This window comes from Cyanistes caeruleus, chromosome 10 (genome assembly GCF_971803275.1).
Source record: "Cyanistes caeruleus chromosome 10, bCyaCae1.hap1.1, whole genome shotgun sequence".
Classification (NCBI taxonomy): domain Eukaryota; kingdom Metazoa; phylum Chordata; class Aves; order Passeriformes; family Paridae; genus Cyanistes; species Cyanistes caeruleus.
The window spans coordinates 13,196,775-13,212,667 of record NC_141710.1 but is presented as its reverse complement, the minus strand read 5'-3'; the positions used below and the strand labels follow the sequence as shown (position 1 = coordinate 13,212,667).

At 55.1% G+C, this 15,893-nt stretch overlaps 2 protein-coding genes across 3 annotated transcripts; both read right to left on the bottom strand.

Moving 5' to 3' along the window:
- Positions 1-6,441: 6,441 nt before the first annotated feature.
- On the bottom strand, positions 6,442-15,363 carry LOC111933615 (uncharacterized). Of its 2 annotated transcripts, XM_086843613.1 has the most exons (3): positions 15,323-15,363; positions 11,018-11,168; positions 6,442-9,517 (listed from the first exon to the last, which is right to left on the bottom strand). In XM_086843613.1, the coding sequence occupies exons 2-3, from the start codon at positions 11,098-11,100 to the stop codon at positions 6,988-6,990; spliced, it is 2,613 nt and encodes an 870-aa protein (XP_086699739.1). In that variant the 5' UTR covers positions 11,101-11,168; positions 15,323-15,363; the 3' UTR covers positions 6,442-6,987. The 2 variants fall into 2 exon arrangements, with proteins under 2 accessions (XP_086699739.1, XP_023789048.2); XM_023933280.2 differs by lacking the exon at positions 15,323-15,363 and having other exon boundaries at positions 6,442-9,472; positions 11,018-12,724.
- On the bottom strand, positions 12,709-15,528 carry LOC111933616 (uncharacterized). The gene is made up of 2 exons (XM_086843614.1): positions 15,323-15,528; positions 12,709-14,533 (listed from the first exon to the last, which is right to left on the bottom strand). Exons 1-2 carry the CDS (start codon positions 15,470-15,472, stop codon positions 12,908-12,910), a joined length of 1,776 nt encoding a protein of 591 aa, XP_086699740.1. The 5' UTR covers positions 15,473-15,528; the 3' UTR covers positions 12,709-12,907.
- Positions 15,529-15,893: the final 365 nt, after the last annotated feature.

Sequence of the window (15,893 nt, the reverse complement as noted above, 5' to 3'; positions counted from 1 at the left end):
TATTTCCCTGTTTTGTACAAACACGTTTAAGTCAGCACTAAGAGGATTACGTTTATGGTGCACCAATCTCTGCTCAAATGGGTTGACTAAGGAAACTCTTGTTAAACAGTATTTTCTCTAATGCCTGTTGCTTTTCTTCCTTGCTTTAGTGCTCAGATGTCTATCCAGGCTCCCTAAATCCATCCTCCCCATAAGCTTTCAGATCAAGACTCTTCCCCCCTGTGCCCCCCTCCACACTCTTTAATACAGCTGAAGATGAACATTAGTGCTTGGTTCAACTGCACTGGAAAGGGAAAGGGCAGATTCATCAAAATCTTTATACCTCCATAGAAAAATGTAGCCTTTTGCCTTTCCTCGAGTGAATGTCTTTTCTAGAGGGTATTCATTAGGGGTTTGGTCTGTTTTTGCAGACAGCTCCACAGATGTTGACATTTTTTTCTTCACTGGGTTAAGACGCCTTCTATAGGCTTTCAGTCTTCATTTGTTACTTCTTTATTATCCAAGAAGGGTTTTTCTTTTTCTTTTTTTTTTCTGCTTCTTTTTTTTTTTTTCCCCCTTTCTTCCCAAGGAGTTGACTCAGTTCTCTGAAGAGAGCAGTGGTAGTCAGGCTCATTATTATCTCGGGCCCTTTTTCATCGCCCCGGCAGGCCGGCCGGGGCGCGGGGCCATTGTGGCAGAGCAGCAGGTAGCTGTGGCACAGCGGGGTCAGCGCTCCGGCCGGCGCAGCGCCTTTGTGTGCCCGCCTCGTGCTGCTGGCTCCGTTTGTCCGGCGGTGGGAAAGGTCAGGAGCATGCTGCTGCTCCGTACCTGAGGTTTTGTCTCCAGCCGCTGCTGAGAACTTATGTAAATAATTCATTGGAAAGCAATCGCCGGACCTGGGGGGGGAGCAGGGGGAAGGGGTGGAGATGTGCTGGCAGGGTGGTACCAGAGGTGCCTGGTCCATCAAACACACTTGCCAGAGTTGGCCAGAGCTGTGGTGTGCTCAGGAAGCCACAGGCTTGCCACATTCCATGAGGCTTCATATCATCACTTCTATACACCAAGATAGCTGGATTCCCACTGCAAACTTTGCAAAGAGAGCCATTTGTGTGTGGAGGCTTAAAGCACGGTGCAGGCAGCAACCTGCACTGAAACCCCCATCTCTGAGAACACACTGCGGTTTGCCCAGGACCTGCTACCCTTGCCTGCAGACATACACCATCCAGATACTCATCTCAGTGCCAGTACCTCAGCTCCCACAGAAAATCTACTGTGTGTATTGAGATTTTTCCACAAAAAAGATTGGCAGTACAGACATGGGGACTGGCAAAAGCATCAGAATTCAAGTGGTGCTTCAGGACCTGCCCTAACAGAAACCCGAGGTAAGGACTCCAGCTAATTCACAGCAGGGCTCACTGTGTCACCCCATCACTGCGGGCCATACATTATGTCAGGGAAAACTGAAGCCCTTCTGCTCTTCCTGAGAGCCCTCCCAGCCCATTCCCACTCTGCCTGGAGTCACCAGCCCTGTGGAGAGCGTGGAGCTCCCCAGCCGTGCTCCCAGCGCCAGCTGGTGTTGGGGACAGGGCAGAGGTGACAGGTATCTTTATCCCACCATGCAGGAGAGCTTGAAAGTCCTGCTGGCAGGAATTTGTTTGCAAATTTTTCCCCATTGAAAGGAGTGAAGGGACTGATATGACTTCTTAATTATGGGAGGGGCAGGCAAGGCAGAGGGATGGGGCAGCTCCTGGGGAACCTCTCCTCCACAGCTGGATGATTTAGTACATCATCATGTGGGGTGTGCTGCCTTCAGCCATGGGGCAGGGGGTGGCCATAAAGGATGATGTGCTCCCAGTTTGCAGTCACTATCTGAAAGACACTGCCTGTGGTTAGGGAGGGAAGCTGCCTGGCCAGCAGGCATGGCTCCCTCCTGCCCCACAGAGCTGCAGGACTGTGCCAGTGCTGGATGCCCACACTGGGTGCCCAAGCACTCCCCAGCTGCCCTTGCCCAGCCAAAAGAGGAGCAGGAGGGGAGCAGCTCCCCCCTGCCTGCTGCAGCCCCGTGCTCAGTCTAGGACATTAAGCTCGACTGGAATCCACATGAGAATATTGATGGGGAGGCCAAAATCCATCACATTCAGCCCCCACCAGTATGCTAAAAGCTCTTGCCATTTTCTCTTTTTATCACAGCTTTAGCAGGAGAGCTCCCATTAGCTTTACACATCATCCCTGGGGAAATAGTGCTGATAGATGTGTGAGATCAGGCAGGTGGATTTTCTTTTCATCACATATGCTGGAAAAGCCTTCCACTGCTAAAAGCAAGAGGAGACTGAGCCAGCTCTTGCAGACTGCTCATGATTCACCTGGAGGGTCATGGCTGGATTTCAGGCCCCTTGCTCTGTGCTGGTGCCTGGGTGCTGCCTGGCCCAGCAGGCAGGGCAGGATCTGGCCTAGAATAGCACTGGCTCAGCAGGACTTTCCTTTGGGCTGGACCCCCACATTTTCCCCTGAATGGAGCCTGATCCTGTCCCAGTGCAGCATTTCACCCCAGCAAACTCCCAGCACAACCACGGGCAGAAAACAGCTTTTCTGTAACAGTGGAGGGACGGCATCTCTGTCTGTGCCTGCCCTTTGTCACTCTGCTGTGCTTGTGCTGGCCTTTGCTCCCTCTGGGCACACCAATCTCAGTGGTGCTCACACACAGACTGGCAGCAGGGATGCGAAGGAGCTCTGGACACAGGATCCACAGCAGCTTCTGCACAAATATTACAAGTGCTGAGGTTTATAACCCAGAAAATCTGGGCTCTGAAGGGCTCTATCTGGAGGGGCGGGAGGCGTGCCGCCCTGCCCAGAGCCACTTTTATGCCATTGTGCCTTTTCAGCACTGAATTAAGGCAGCCAAAGAAGGGGGATTTTTAATGGTTCCAGGGGAACAAAGTGGAAACATTCGACCCAACTTCATTACAGAATCATCTGAAACGCTTGAGGAACGTTTCCCACTAATTATCATAAATAGCCGAAAAAAATCTTTCCCTCCCAAAGCAGGTTCCAGCTGCCCCTCTGTGTTTTCTCACCTCCACTTCCAATAGCCTGACCCTGCCCCCGCACAAAGGGGAGACCCCAGCTCCGCTCCCCCCACACTCAGGAGCTCTAAAGAAATACAAACAGGCAGCAGATTAACAGCACTTGTTTGCACCTTAAACAAACAGGAACTTCCGCCCCTCCGGGCTCTCTCGCTGCCCAAGGGAGGATGCAACAGCTTGTTTTTCTTGCCCTTGCTCTCATGCTCTGCCCAAACCCTGAATAAAAGCCTGGACAGCCCAAGGCATGAGGCAGACAGGATGAGAATGCCAGGGGTGTCAGCCCCACATCTGCTTGAGCCTCATCCCTCCTGCTGTGTGTCCTCTTGCTGCCCCTGGGGAAGTCAGGCCCCTGCTGCAGTAGGGTTGGGAGATGCCAAGGGCAAAGCAATGAAGGAATGTCCCAGTTCAGCTCTTGCCCCATGTGTCTCACTGGGCTTCCTGCAAGAGGCAGCCTGACGTGGCTGGATGGGTACTGTGTGCGGAGGGATGCTGAGTGTGGCAGCGTGGCCACGAGCTGGGATCCCATCACAAGCCAGCAGTGAGACTTGCCCACCATAGCCCAGGCTTGCTCCTCGTGTGGGTTATAGTGCAAATCCCCCTCACGCAGGTGTTCATTGCCCCCCTCCCCATGAGCCACAAGAAAGAGTTTTGCTTGTGAGCCCCCTTCCTGCCCATTCCCCAGGGACAGGAAAGGGAACTGAAGCAGGTGGCAGGGACGGGCCACCACACCCACAGCATGGGTGGCTGCTGGCAGGGCTGACATGCAGAGGGTTACAGGTCAGTGCTGCAGCATGTGACAGTCCTGTGGGAGCCACGTCTCACCTGCACAGGGCAGGGAGAGAGCCAGCAGCAGCTGCAGGACTCCCAGGCCATGCTGGAGTCCCCTGGTCCCAGCACCACTCAAGGACGCACATGAATGTCTCCTGTCTCTGCTTCTGACTGTTGGTCACCTGAGGCTGTGAGGATGTCAGGCAGTCACAGCAACTGGGAAGAGGTGTAGAGTGTCATGAGCAGCCTGGAGATGCCACATGGGGATACTCAACTGGTTTTTTTCCAAAACAAGAACCAGGGGCATCCTGTGCAAGGAGCAGCAAGCAGAGGAAGAGCAAAGTGAGATGATGCCTCGTTCAGTGCATGGGCAATCCTGGGCACTCATCACCACATGGTGCTGTGGATCTTACCTGAGTTCAGAGAAACCAGAGAAATTCACAGGTTAAAAACTGCTGACCACTACCCAGTGCAGTGGTGTGCTGCAAAGGGATGCCTGGGCTGCCCACAGCCCAGAGTGGAGAAGGTGTGCCAGGGACTCTGCACTCCACAGCACCTGCCCCAGCCACACACCTTCATTGCAGCGAGCTGTAGCCCTGAATCAGCAAACACTGATCTCCCTGGTGCAGATGCCCAAGCTCTGCCCCATCTCCATGTGCTCTCTGGCAGCTCTTGCTCAGCAAGCAGGAAACCCCAGGGTGCTGCCCCACAGGCTGCTCAGGCACATCGCCCCCAGGACGCCCTGCATCCCTCTAAGCTCCTTCCCTCCTGGAGTACACTGGGGCCAACAGGGGCAAATGGGAACAGCTGCTAATTCCTCCCAGCCCAGCCGTAACCCTCCAAGGGCTGGCCCCTGAAGTGGTGGAGGGAGCTGACTCTTGCCTGTGAGCCAGCTGCACCAGCCTGGCCCTGGGAACATGCACACTGTATTTTCATTGCAAATTACAAATCGATCATAGCAGGAAATTCCCGTGCTGAGAACACCCTTGGCTGTTATTATTTTACAGCACTCTGAAGCACTTAGAGGTGTTCTGGCCACTTAGAGAGATGTGGCCTTTTCGGGGTATTATGGGGCAAATTAGTTTTAAAAGCAGCTGTAGGAATGTCAGCCATTTGGCTTCCAGAGCCGGATGAGCACAGGTGGAGGCTGCAGGGCTTTGGGTTGCATTCAGATACTGCAAAGAGGGAACCAGCATGCTCCAGAGTGAACACCTCTTGCCTGACCCCAGCTTTATTAATAACCAGTAATTAATATGAGAGCGGACGTGCCTTGTGTCTCTGAAGACCTTTTAAGATGTGATTATGTTGTGCTAATCTCACCCCGAAGTACTTCCCTGTTTAGACTGTGCTGGGCCATTAAATATCTGAAAAGCCAGCAGAGACCCCCCCACCACCACCTTGGGAAGTGCTTGGGGTCTGTTCCCCAGCAGCCGGGCCCCGCTTTCAAACCCTCTAAATCAAGTATTAAACCGAGTCCATCTGGATTGCCAGAAAAAACACTCCCTCCCCCTCATCTGTATCTCATTACCTGCTGTGCCAGCCCTGGCCCCGGAGCTGCTCGCTCCATCCCGCCCAGATGTGCTGCCCCACGCTCGCCTCCCCTATTTCACAGCCGTCAGCAGCACATCAAGGAGCAGCTGAAGGGCCTGTAACACTGCACAGGTTCTCAGCGAGGATGTATATCCAGGTCCCTAATGCATAGCTGCAGGCATGCAGTCTGGCACAAAGCCCCTTCCCCCTCCCCTGCTCTTGCACCAGGCAGGGGAACTGGGGTGCTCAGGGCTCACTGGCCAGGAGGTTTCTGAGTTGCTTTTCCACTTTTTCTTGTGAAACACACATGCCCAGACTATTGCTTTTCTGGGACTCTTTCCCTGGACACCTCCATGCCAGGCAGCTCCCACGCCACACAACCGGGGAAGGGCAGCCCAAGGCAGGACAAGACGGAGCAGGCACCAGCAGCAATGGCAAGGAGTTGAAGACAGACACCTGCAACCCTGCAGAAACTGGGAACAAATTTGGGAGCAGCTTACCATGCACAGGGCAAAATCAACACTGAAGCTAAAGCAAAAAAAAAGGTACCTAGAGACCTGAATCAAGGGAACAACCCCTGTGTTCATCGGCTCAAGCTCTCCTGGAATAAAGCTTCCCAGGAAAGATTTCAACACTTTCTGTGACGGCAGAAACCACAGAGGAACAGCCACTTTTGTTTAAGTTTGGCACTTCCCTGGGCCTGGCAGGAGCCCAGGACTGCCGAGGTGAAGGCTCTCATCAACCCTTCCTCCCGAGTTTCCCAAGAGACCTGTTCCCATCCTGCAGCCAGGGCTCAGCACCAGGCCAGCTCATGGTAAAGAAGCACACGGCCAGCCATGCTGAAACATCACTCTTCCAGAGGGGCTGGGCAGCACCACAAGGGGGTTTTGGGGGACATGAGATTTAGGAGTGGGAAGAAAAGCTTATCTATTGTCTCACAGTGCCAGAGTCTGTGGAGGGTCGGCCCTGGTCCTACCCCAGCACTCAGTGCAGACCCCACACTCCAGCAACAACAGGAATCCCCCACAGCAGGGCATGACAAGAAAAGCCCCAGGATGAAAACAGTCTTTTCACCAGCCCATCAGACATGCAGAGGAGGCTTTAATATCAGGGAGGAGGAAAGGGAGAGGGAGAGGGGAAGAGATCTGTGTATGATGGTGGCACAGACACTGCCACATCCTGTAACGCGGCACAGAGAAGAGAACGGGGTGCAGGGCAGGAAGTCTTGTGATATCTTTCCCCAAGGTCTGCGAGCATCTTCCAGGGATGGGAGGAGATTCGGGTAGGGTCTCCTGACCATGGCCAAGAAGCGGCCATGTCCGCGGTGCGGGGGCTCCGGCGTTTCGGTGGCCGCGGTCAGGCGGTGGCAGCCACTGCCGGTGTCGGGATGCCATCTAGTGTCCCTTGGCAGAAGGGCCGTCAGGCAGGGACACCGCGCATAGGCTTGCAGGCTCCCAGCATCGCCAGGAGTCATCCCAAACCAGCCCGGCTGCGGGGAGCCCCTGCACTGGGATCGGCCTGGCTGCCGGGACCCCATCCCAGGGACAGCGCACCCTGCGGCCAGCACGGCTGCACACCCAAAAGGAGGACAACTGGCACAGCCCAGGTCATACAGGGACAGCGAAGCTCAAGGTGGTGCCGGGGCTGGCTCAGGGGTCCCCGGAGCAGCCAGCGCCTGAAGGCTCAGCAGCCGCACAGGTGGCCCGGGGTGGTGGCGGGTGTCCTGGTGAAGAAGAAGGGCGACCACCCCCCCCAGCAGTGTGCAGGCTGCCTGCAGTGCCAGCACGGCCACCCCCAAGGCCAGGGACACCTGGCACTGCCATGGGCTGGCCCATAGGGGTGATCCCCAGGCACGATGGCTGCTGGGGACCAGGGGTGGAGAGGCTGGGCAGGGGCTCGTGCTGTCTGATAGTTTGGGGACGGGAGGTGTTGGGAGCAGGACAGTGCCTGCCGGAGCAGGAGCGTGTTGGGGGGCAGTGGGGGTGGGCTGGGCACCAGCTGTGGACAGGTCACACGTGGTGGAATAGGCCCATTCCCTGCCTGGTGCAGGAGCACGGTGCGTTGGCGAATATGAGGCCAGTGGGACTGTGCCCAGAGCAGCAGTCCTGGGGGATGGCCAGAGTGCCACGGAGGAAGCTGAGACAAGGGGGGCTATGGGTGTTCCCTGTGGGATGGTGGCTGGCTTCTCCCTGGGCACTGAGAGAGCAGGAGGCTCTTGTCTGGTGGTGGCTGCCAGTGGGCTTGTTGGCACCTGTGTGGTGGCAGCAGCTAGAGCGGCCCCAGGAGACTGTAGCCTTACAATGGCTGAAGTTGAAATAGCTGATGATGGAGTGGTGATGGAAGCCTTGGGCATCTCAGCTGATGGTGATGGTGTGGCAGTGGAGGTCTCTGGCAGCACAGCTGGAGATGAGGTGCTGATGAAGGCTTTTGGTAGCACAGTTGGTGATGGTGTGGTGATGAAGGACCTGGGCACACTGGTTGTTGATGGCATGGTGATGGAGGCCTTGGGCTTATTGGTTATTGATTGGCTGGCACCGAAGGTCTTCTGCAGCACAGCTGGTGGTGGGGTGGTGACAAAGGCCTTAGGTGGCTTGATTGGTGACAGAGTGGTGAAGGCAACTTCCATTGGCATGGTTGGCAACACAGCAGAGGTGACCACAGGTGAAAGAGTGGTTGGCAGTGTCCTGATGGGAAAGGATGCCAATGACAGCATGGTTGGTGCTGCTGTGGACGTGGCTCCATGTGACAGGAACGTTGCTGTCCTTTGTGATGGTGTGGAGTTAAAGGGCAGAGTGCCTGGGCAAATCAGGTGTTCATCCCTCAGCAATGTTACTTCTTGCCCTGCCAGGTGGGGTGGGCTCTTGCAGGAGACTTGGGTGGACAATTTGACCTTCTCCCTGTTGTGCAGGATCCAGCGGTGCAGGTAGCAGAGGTTGCAGTCACATCTCCATGGGTTACCACTCAGATACACTGAGCTGAGCTTCTTCAGAGGGTCTAGGAGCCCTTGGGGAACACTCTCCAGCTGATTCTTTCGAAGGTTGAGGGTTTTCAGATTTGGGAGAGAAGCAAAGACCTCTTCATCCAGAGCAGAGAGCTGATTTGTGTCCAGCTGGAGGTCCAAGAGCTTGCTGAGCCCTGTGAAGACTCCTCTTGGCAGGGCAGATAGCTGGTTGTGGGACAAGATGAGCTTGCCAAGGGATGTGAGATTGACAAAGACGCCATCTGGAAGTGTGGCCAAACTGTTCCTGCCCAGATCCAGCTCCCGCAAGTGTGGCATGGTGTCAAAAAGGCAGCAGGGGAGCTCCATAATATGGTTTGAGCCCAGAGTCAGCAACTTCAGTTTGTTTAAACCAAAAAAGCCCTGAGCTGGGAGAACCCTGATGAGGTTGTTGTCCAAGAAGAGTTTCTCCAGGTGATGCAGGCTCCTCAGAAGCATGGGTGGCAGTGCCCTGAGCCTGTTCCTCTGGAGGCTGAGCTCCAGCAGCTCCAGCTGACTGTCCAGCAGTCCCTCTTGGAGGTCCTGCAACTCATTCTCATACAGCCGGAGGACTTGCAGCTGGGTGAGTTTGCTAAAGGCATTCCCAGGAAGAGCTGTGATCCTGTTTCTAGACAGGTCCAAAAAAGTTAGATTGACAAGAGAATCAAAAATGCCTTCTGGAAGAGAAGGGATTGCATTGATGTGCAGGGAGAGCTCTCCCAAACTTTCCAGCCCATCAAAGAGGCCTTTGGGGATGGATCTGAGCTGGCTGTCTCTCAGCTCCAGCCTCCGTAAACTTGGGAGGTTTTGGAAAGTGCCCACAGATAGTTTTTCTAATGAGGCACCAGAGATGTCCAATTCCCTCAACTTGTCCAGGTTATCAAAGGATCCAGGTTCAACAGTCTTGATCTTGTTGCCAATGAACAAAATCTTGGTTAGGTTGGGCATGTACCTGAAGGCACTTTTCCTGATAGCAGTGATGCTGGTTTGCACAAAGATCATCTCAGAAACAAAGGGCTTTGCAATCTTTGGGATCTCTTTGACATCATTTTTTGTTCCTCTGTAGACCTCCTGGTAGTCTTTGGGCATTTCATATGGATCTTCACCCAAGATTTGATCTTGGCATTTATAGGGACTGAAGGAGAGGAGGAAAAGGAAAAGGATATGCTGGTACATTGTCCTGGAAAAAAAAGCTTCGAAAATCAGTTATGAAGAACAAGAAATCTCTGTACACAGCTCATGAACTGTGGTATCACACTGTTGTTCAGCTCTCAGGACTCTTCTATTCACATACCATGACTCATTTCATGAGAAAGAGAGGGACTGGACAAGCAAACATGCTGCATTGACACAAGTTCACTGCTGTTGGTACCAAGGGATGGAGAGGGAAAGCAAGCCAGCTCATGGCTTGCACTGGGAGATGCTCCAGGAGGGACAAGGGCTGGACAGTCAGTTCTCTGGCCCCTCTTCTCACGTGTTTGAGCTGTAGGCTCAGTCTGCCTGGGCGAAGAAGGCAAAGTGCTGCTGCCCATTAGTGCTGCCCCAGTGGGTCCAGTTAGTCAGCAGGGCAACAGCCCATTCATGCAACAACAGAAGCAGTCAGCCCTGCATTTGCTAATGAGGGATCAGCAAGGCTCCCAGGAGCCAGCCAAGACCAGAGGACCTTGTGTGCTTAGAATTTCCACCCTGTGCTGGGTAGACTTGCTATTTCATTGCTGCTTCCCTCAGTTCAGGGGGCTGAATTAAAGCATGGTTTCTAAGCATCTTTTTTTTCAGGATTCTTGATAATTGCACCATATTTTGGCCTTGTTTATACAGCTCTGACAGACAGTAATAGTTAACCTGTGAACAGCAACCAAGCTTTACAGCAAGGCTCATTAAAACCTCGGAATGTCCACAGATGAACACTTTAACACCTAACATTTGGGGCTCTGACCTTGCAGGTAGGAAGTGAAATCACTGATGCACACCTACTAGTAAAGCCCATTTCTCCCATGGAAACATTTGGAAACACTCAGCTAACACATTAACTGGGGTTTAACTGCCATGAGCACCTCACTGGGACCATATTTCCAGCTTTTAATTCACAGCCCTGGGTGGGAGCAGGGAAAAGAGGTATGGGTTTCTTCTTGGGTGACCATCAAAGCTAACCATGCAAAAAAACTTATTCTGGGAAGGTAAATTTGCTATGAAAAGTTATTTTTTAAAGAATGTTGAGACGTCAGCAAATACAGGAGACTGAAAGCCACGTGGTTTGAAGAGAAATGGATGGGAGGTGACCTCGGTTGTGCAAGCTGCCCCCCAGGGCTCCCAGGGCAGAAGCCACTTTTGATCCCTGCCCATCCTCTCCCCAGGGAGACTCGGGCGGCGGAGCTGGGGCTGTGGCTGTAGAAGTTCCTGCTTCACTTCTGCCACAGGGGCAGTGCAGTGGGTGAAATGTGGAAACATCTGAGTGGGTGGGGATGAAAATAGACAGTTTTGAACCACAAAGCCCTTTTAAATCTCTCACTGTGGTCTCGTGCTTGTCCCCTACTCCAGCCAGGCGGAGTCATGGAGAGATGGTCCCAGCTCATGGCACTGAAGCCTCCCCTGATCCTTGCTGCAAGGAAACAATCAGCCCTCCACACCACCCCTCCCAGCACACTTTAAAGAGCTAAAAAAATCATTTTGCATCACTTACTTGGCTGAGCGCTTGCAAATGAGTTCAGCCAGCGGAGCAAGCCATGCCAAGCCAGGAGTGAAGACACCGGATGGGGGTCTCATCACCTGGCCAGCTCTTTATCCACGTCCCAGGCACGGGGCTCAGCTTCACATGAGGTCAGGACACAGGTCTGTGCGGGGAGATAAGGGACAGCCGGGACCCAGGAGAGGAGCTGTGCCCCCAGTGCAGGAGGCCACAGCAGAAACCCCTTGGAGGGGACGCAGTCACGTACTCCCCAGGCGTTATCTGCTGGCACCACTTGACTCGTCACATCCAGGGAAAGCTGAAGATCTCCAGCCTGTTTGCAGGCCATGGTCTGTTTCTGTGGTCCCATATCTCCACCAGGGTAACTCATCGGTTTCACAAACACCACCCCCATCGACACAACAGACAGCTGTTTCATTCCTCAGGATTTGCCTTATGTAGCTAAAAGTGCAGTTCTGAAGTAATTTTTAATGCTTTTAAACAGTGAAACCTCTGTGGCTCGACAAATACAGCACCCAGGCTCTGTGCTCAGCCTCACATCTCCACACCTTGCTGGCCCTAGTATTGTGTGCTGCACCCCAGTGCAAGCAAAAGACCCTCCCATGGTGACACCCAGAGCTCCTGGCCAGTGCAGGGTATCCTGTGGGATGCTCATTTTGAGGCAAACTGACAGGATATCCATTGCTTCCCAATGGGTTATTGAACGGATTGCATTCAAACTTCCCTTTGCACCTGCTCCTATAAAACTCAGATTCTGCTTGCTGCGTTTCATTGCACTTTTCCTGGCAAATTTAAAAACTACCGCACATTTTCAACAGCCTTACCCCTTTCCAATATCAAGGTCGTACACAGCCATGTCCCGATGGCCACGAGATGGTGCCGCAGCACCGCCAGGCACGGCCCAGGCTCGGGGACACTCGGGGACACTCGGGGACACTCACGGGCACGGACAGGCACAGGGACACTCTGGCACGGACACCCCCGTGTGTGCTCCCAGGGGAGCACACACCTTACCTGTCACCCCTGGGTGGGACTTTGTGCCTCATCTCCACAGGTCGCAGGATCAGAATCCGGGGATGGGAGAGGTTGGAAGGGACCAGTGGAAGGGACCTAGTCCAACCTCCCTGCTGAAGTAGGGCTCCCAGGGTACTCATGGCTCTGTTCAGATGGCTTTCAAGTATTTTCAGAGGAGACTACAGCCTCGCTGGGCAACCTGTTCCGCTCACCCTCACAACAAAGCTCTTCCTCTTGTTTAGGTGAAACTTGGCTCACTCCATTTTCAGGCTGCAGGGCTGCAGGCCAGGCCCTGGCAGGGTCAGAGGGGACCTGCCTGTGCACATCTGGGCTGGCTCAAGCCCCTTGCTGGGCACTCAGCAGCACTCACCCACACCTCTCTTGGACAGCACAAATCTGTGTCCTGAGGTTTTTCCAGGCTGCAGCTGGGCCTCTCTTCCCTCTGCAGTGCCGAGGGAAGGTGGCTGCAGGGGCAGACGTGAGCACACCGTGAGCTTGCCAGAGTGGCACCTACTCACCACCAGGCACCTGTGCCTATGCCACAGCATGCACAGCTCCTGACAAGATCCCGGTGTACCACAGTGACCTCCACTGCCCCTCCCAGATGCACAGACAGTGGTGGGGGAACAGAATGATTCCTCTCTCTGCCATAAGAACTAGCAGCACAGAAATACTAGATAAATTTTAATTATATTTGAAACACAGAGGAAACACATAGCTGTGAGGATAAATACCACCAGGCCAGCTGTTGCAGGGAGCTCGGTGACAGCTGGTGACCATGGCAGCGGTAGCAGAGCAAGACAGAGAGCTGCTTTGTTTCCCAGGCTGGTTCAGAGGCTGCCGGAGCAGAAGCAAACGCCTGCCCAAGCTCTAGGGTGCCGAGGGGAGAGCTGGTGATGTGGGCTCGTTCCTGCTCTGTGCTGTGACAAGGACACTGACCTGCAGCGTGCCACAGCGGGAGCGCAGCACCCAGGCACCCCGGTATCCCGGCCCCAAGCCCTGCTCCTGCCCAGGAGGAGGGAGGCGAAGGCTGAGCCGATGACAGGCTGTGGCATTGCAGGCCACGCTTACAGTGCCCTCGGGGTTGGTGTAAGTGCACTGCCCCGCAGCATCTGTGTCCCAGCCTTCCTCCGGGGGGACACCGTGTGCTCCTGGGCACTCCAGCTGCCCGCGGGACACCTCCAGCAGGGCCTGGCCCCGGAGAGCACTTGGATTGGAGCAGAAGGCTTGGCCATGGATGAGGGGCTCAGCAAAGCTCTGGAGCCAGTGCAGGAGGTAGGAGAGGTGGCAGTCACAGACCCAGGGGTTGTCGGACAGCCCCACACGCACCAGTTCATCGTTGGCATGGAAGAAGCCCGGGGGCAGGCGGGCCAGGCGGTTGTGGTCCAGCACCAGGGCGGTGAGGAGGGGCAGCCCAGCCAGCAGCCTCGCCGGCAGGCTGGAGAGATTGTTGTGGCTCAGCTGTAGCTCTGTCAGCCCTGCCAGCCCCTGGAAAACCCCCGTGGGCAAGTGATCCATGGCATTGTGTGAGAGCACCAGGGTTTCCAGCACCGACAGGTTAGCAAAGAGCTCCTGGGGCAGTGTCTCCAGCTGGTTACGAGCCAGAGAGAGGTGGAGGAGGCCAGGGGTGCCAGTGAACAGGATGGCAGGCACGGTGGCCAGGTTGTTGCCCTCCAGGCTGAGGACAGTGAGGTTGAGGAGACCTGTGAAGATGTCAGGGGCCAGGCTGCCCAGGGTATTGTGCTGCAGCTGCAGCCGCCGCAGCTCCCCCAGCCCGGAGAAGATGCCGGAGGGCAGCTCCTCCAGATGATTGCCATCCAGGTGGAGCTCAGTCAGCTGGCCAAGTGCCCTGAAAGCACCGGGAGGCACCTGTGCCAGCAGGTTGTCACTGAGCTTGAGGACACGGAGGGCGGTAAGCGGGGCCAGCAGCCCATCTGGCAGCTCAGCCAGAAAATTCTGTGAGAGGTCCAGGGTCTGGAGCCGCCGGAGGGGGCGGAAGATGCCAGGGGGCAGTGCCTCAATCCTGTTCCCTGACAAGCTCAGGTCCTGCAGGCGGCAAGAGGCAGTGAAGAGCCCCGGCTGCAGGGTGCGGATGGCGTTGGCATTGAGGGAGAGCTTCCGGAGGCTGGTCAGCCCTGCCAGCACCCCAGGGCTGACGGCTGGCAAGGGGCTGCCTGACACCTCCAGCTCAGTAAGGCTGGGCAGCCCCTGAAAGGCACCAGCCTCCAGCTCCTGGATGTTGTTATTGATGAAGACCAGCTTGGTGAGGATGGTGCTGGAGCCCAAGTCCCTGCTGTGGATGCTGCTCAGGGCTGTCTCCACGAAGAAGAGGTGGGTGGCACTTCCTGGCAGGCCCTCCGGGATCTCCCGCATTCTTTCGTTTGAGCAGAAGACTTTGGAGGTGTCATAGCACTGGCAGGTAGGGGGGCAGGATGGGGACAGTGCCCCCACCAGCAGGGACCCCAGCTCCAGCAACATGTAAATCACCAGCCTGCACTAGAGAAGGAACCAAGCTTCACCCCATGCACCCCCAGGCAGGCAGTGCTGGGGAAAGGGCTTGTGCAGCCAGAAATGCAGCAGGATCAACCTCTGAGACACCACCGGCAAAGGCAGCTGCCCTGGCCATGATGCATCCCTCCAGCCCCTGCTGCCAGCACCTCTCCAGCACTCCCCTTGCAGGAATGGGGAGCACTTCTCTCCCAGATGTCTCCCCAGGGTTTTTACTCTGTGCCCCCACCCACCCTCTCTGTGGAAGTCTTGGAGGGAACCTGTACCCTCTTCAGATGTGTCCACAGGCACAAAGCCAGGCTCAGAGGCAGGAGAATATGTGAAACACAGGGCTGTGCTGCACACACTGGGTGATAGGAACAACCCTGCAGGGCTGCTCTGAGCTCAGTGACAATAGGAGTGGGCTCCACCACTTGTATTTCTAATTGTCTGCCAGGTACTTCTTTTTCCACAAGGAAATATTCAGCCTGACCAAATGCCTGTGCCCATCCCACAGAAGCACTTTCTGAAGCAGTGGCCTCCAGACCTCTGCCAGTCCCTCCCTAGTTGGGATACATGCCAGTGCTGCCTCGTGATGGGGATATTGCCCACCCCACTGCAATGCCCACCTACAGACACCCCCCATCAGTGGAGCTCTCCTGGATTCACACCAGTGCTCGAGAGCAGCACTGGGCTTGGAATTTCCTTTTCTCTATTTTGCTTTGTTCACCAGAGCCAACAGTGGCTCCCACCCATCCCAAGCCCCCAGAGTACCCAAGCAGTGTGGGCACCACTTACCGAGTGTGGCATCATGGGCATGGTGGCTGAACCTGTGGCAGTTTTGCAGGGATGCTGCTTGTTGAGGTGGGACAGTGTTTTCTGGGGCAGATGGGAAGTCAGCTGAAGCCAGGGACAAGCTGTTCCTGCTGGGGCGGAGCTGCCCCTCATTGCTTATCGGCAACAACAACCCGTGTCCTTGGAGCACTTTGAAAAATAACCCAGCCTCAGAGGGACTGGAGGTGAGGCCAGAGGCAGCTGCCTGCGAGCATCCTGGCAAGGAAGTGGGGTTCTGGCCCCGGACATCCACTGCTGCAGGGATGGTGGCAGGGAGCTGCTGTCATAGGTGGCTCCAGTCCCACACCAAGGTCAACATACTTACTTCCAGAATCCCCCTAAGAGAACCCCAGGACTTTGTTAAATCTCACTGGGAAATGGTGCTTAAAATATCTCTGCCATGAGAGGAGACCAGATGCAGCTTAGCAAGGCAGATGAAGGTTGAACATGATGTTGGAGGTCTTTTCCAACATTATGATTCTATGGGGAAGGGACCACTGTGGGACCATTATGGTGGTCACCAGGGGCTTGGTGA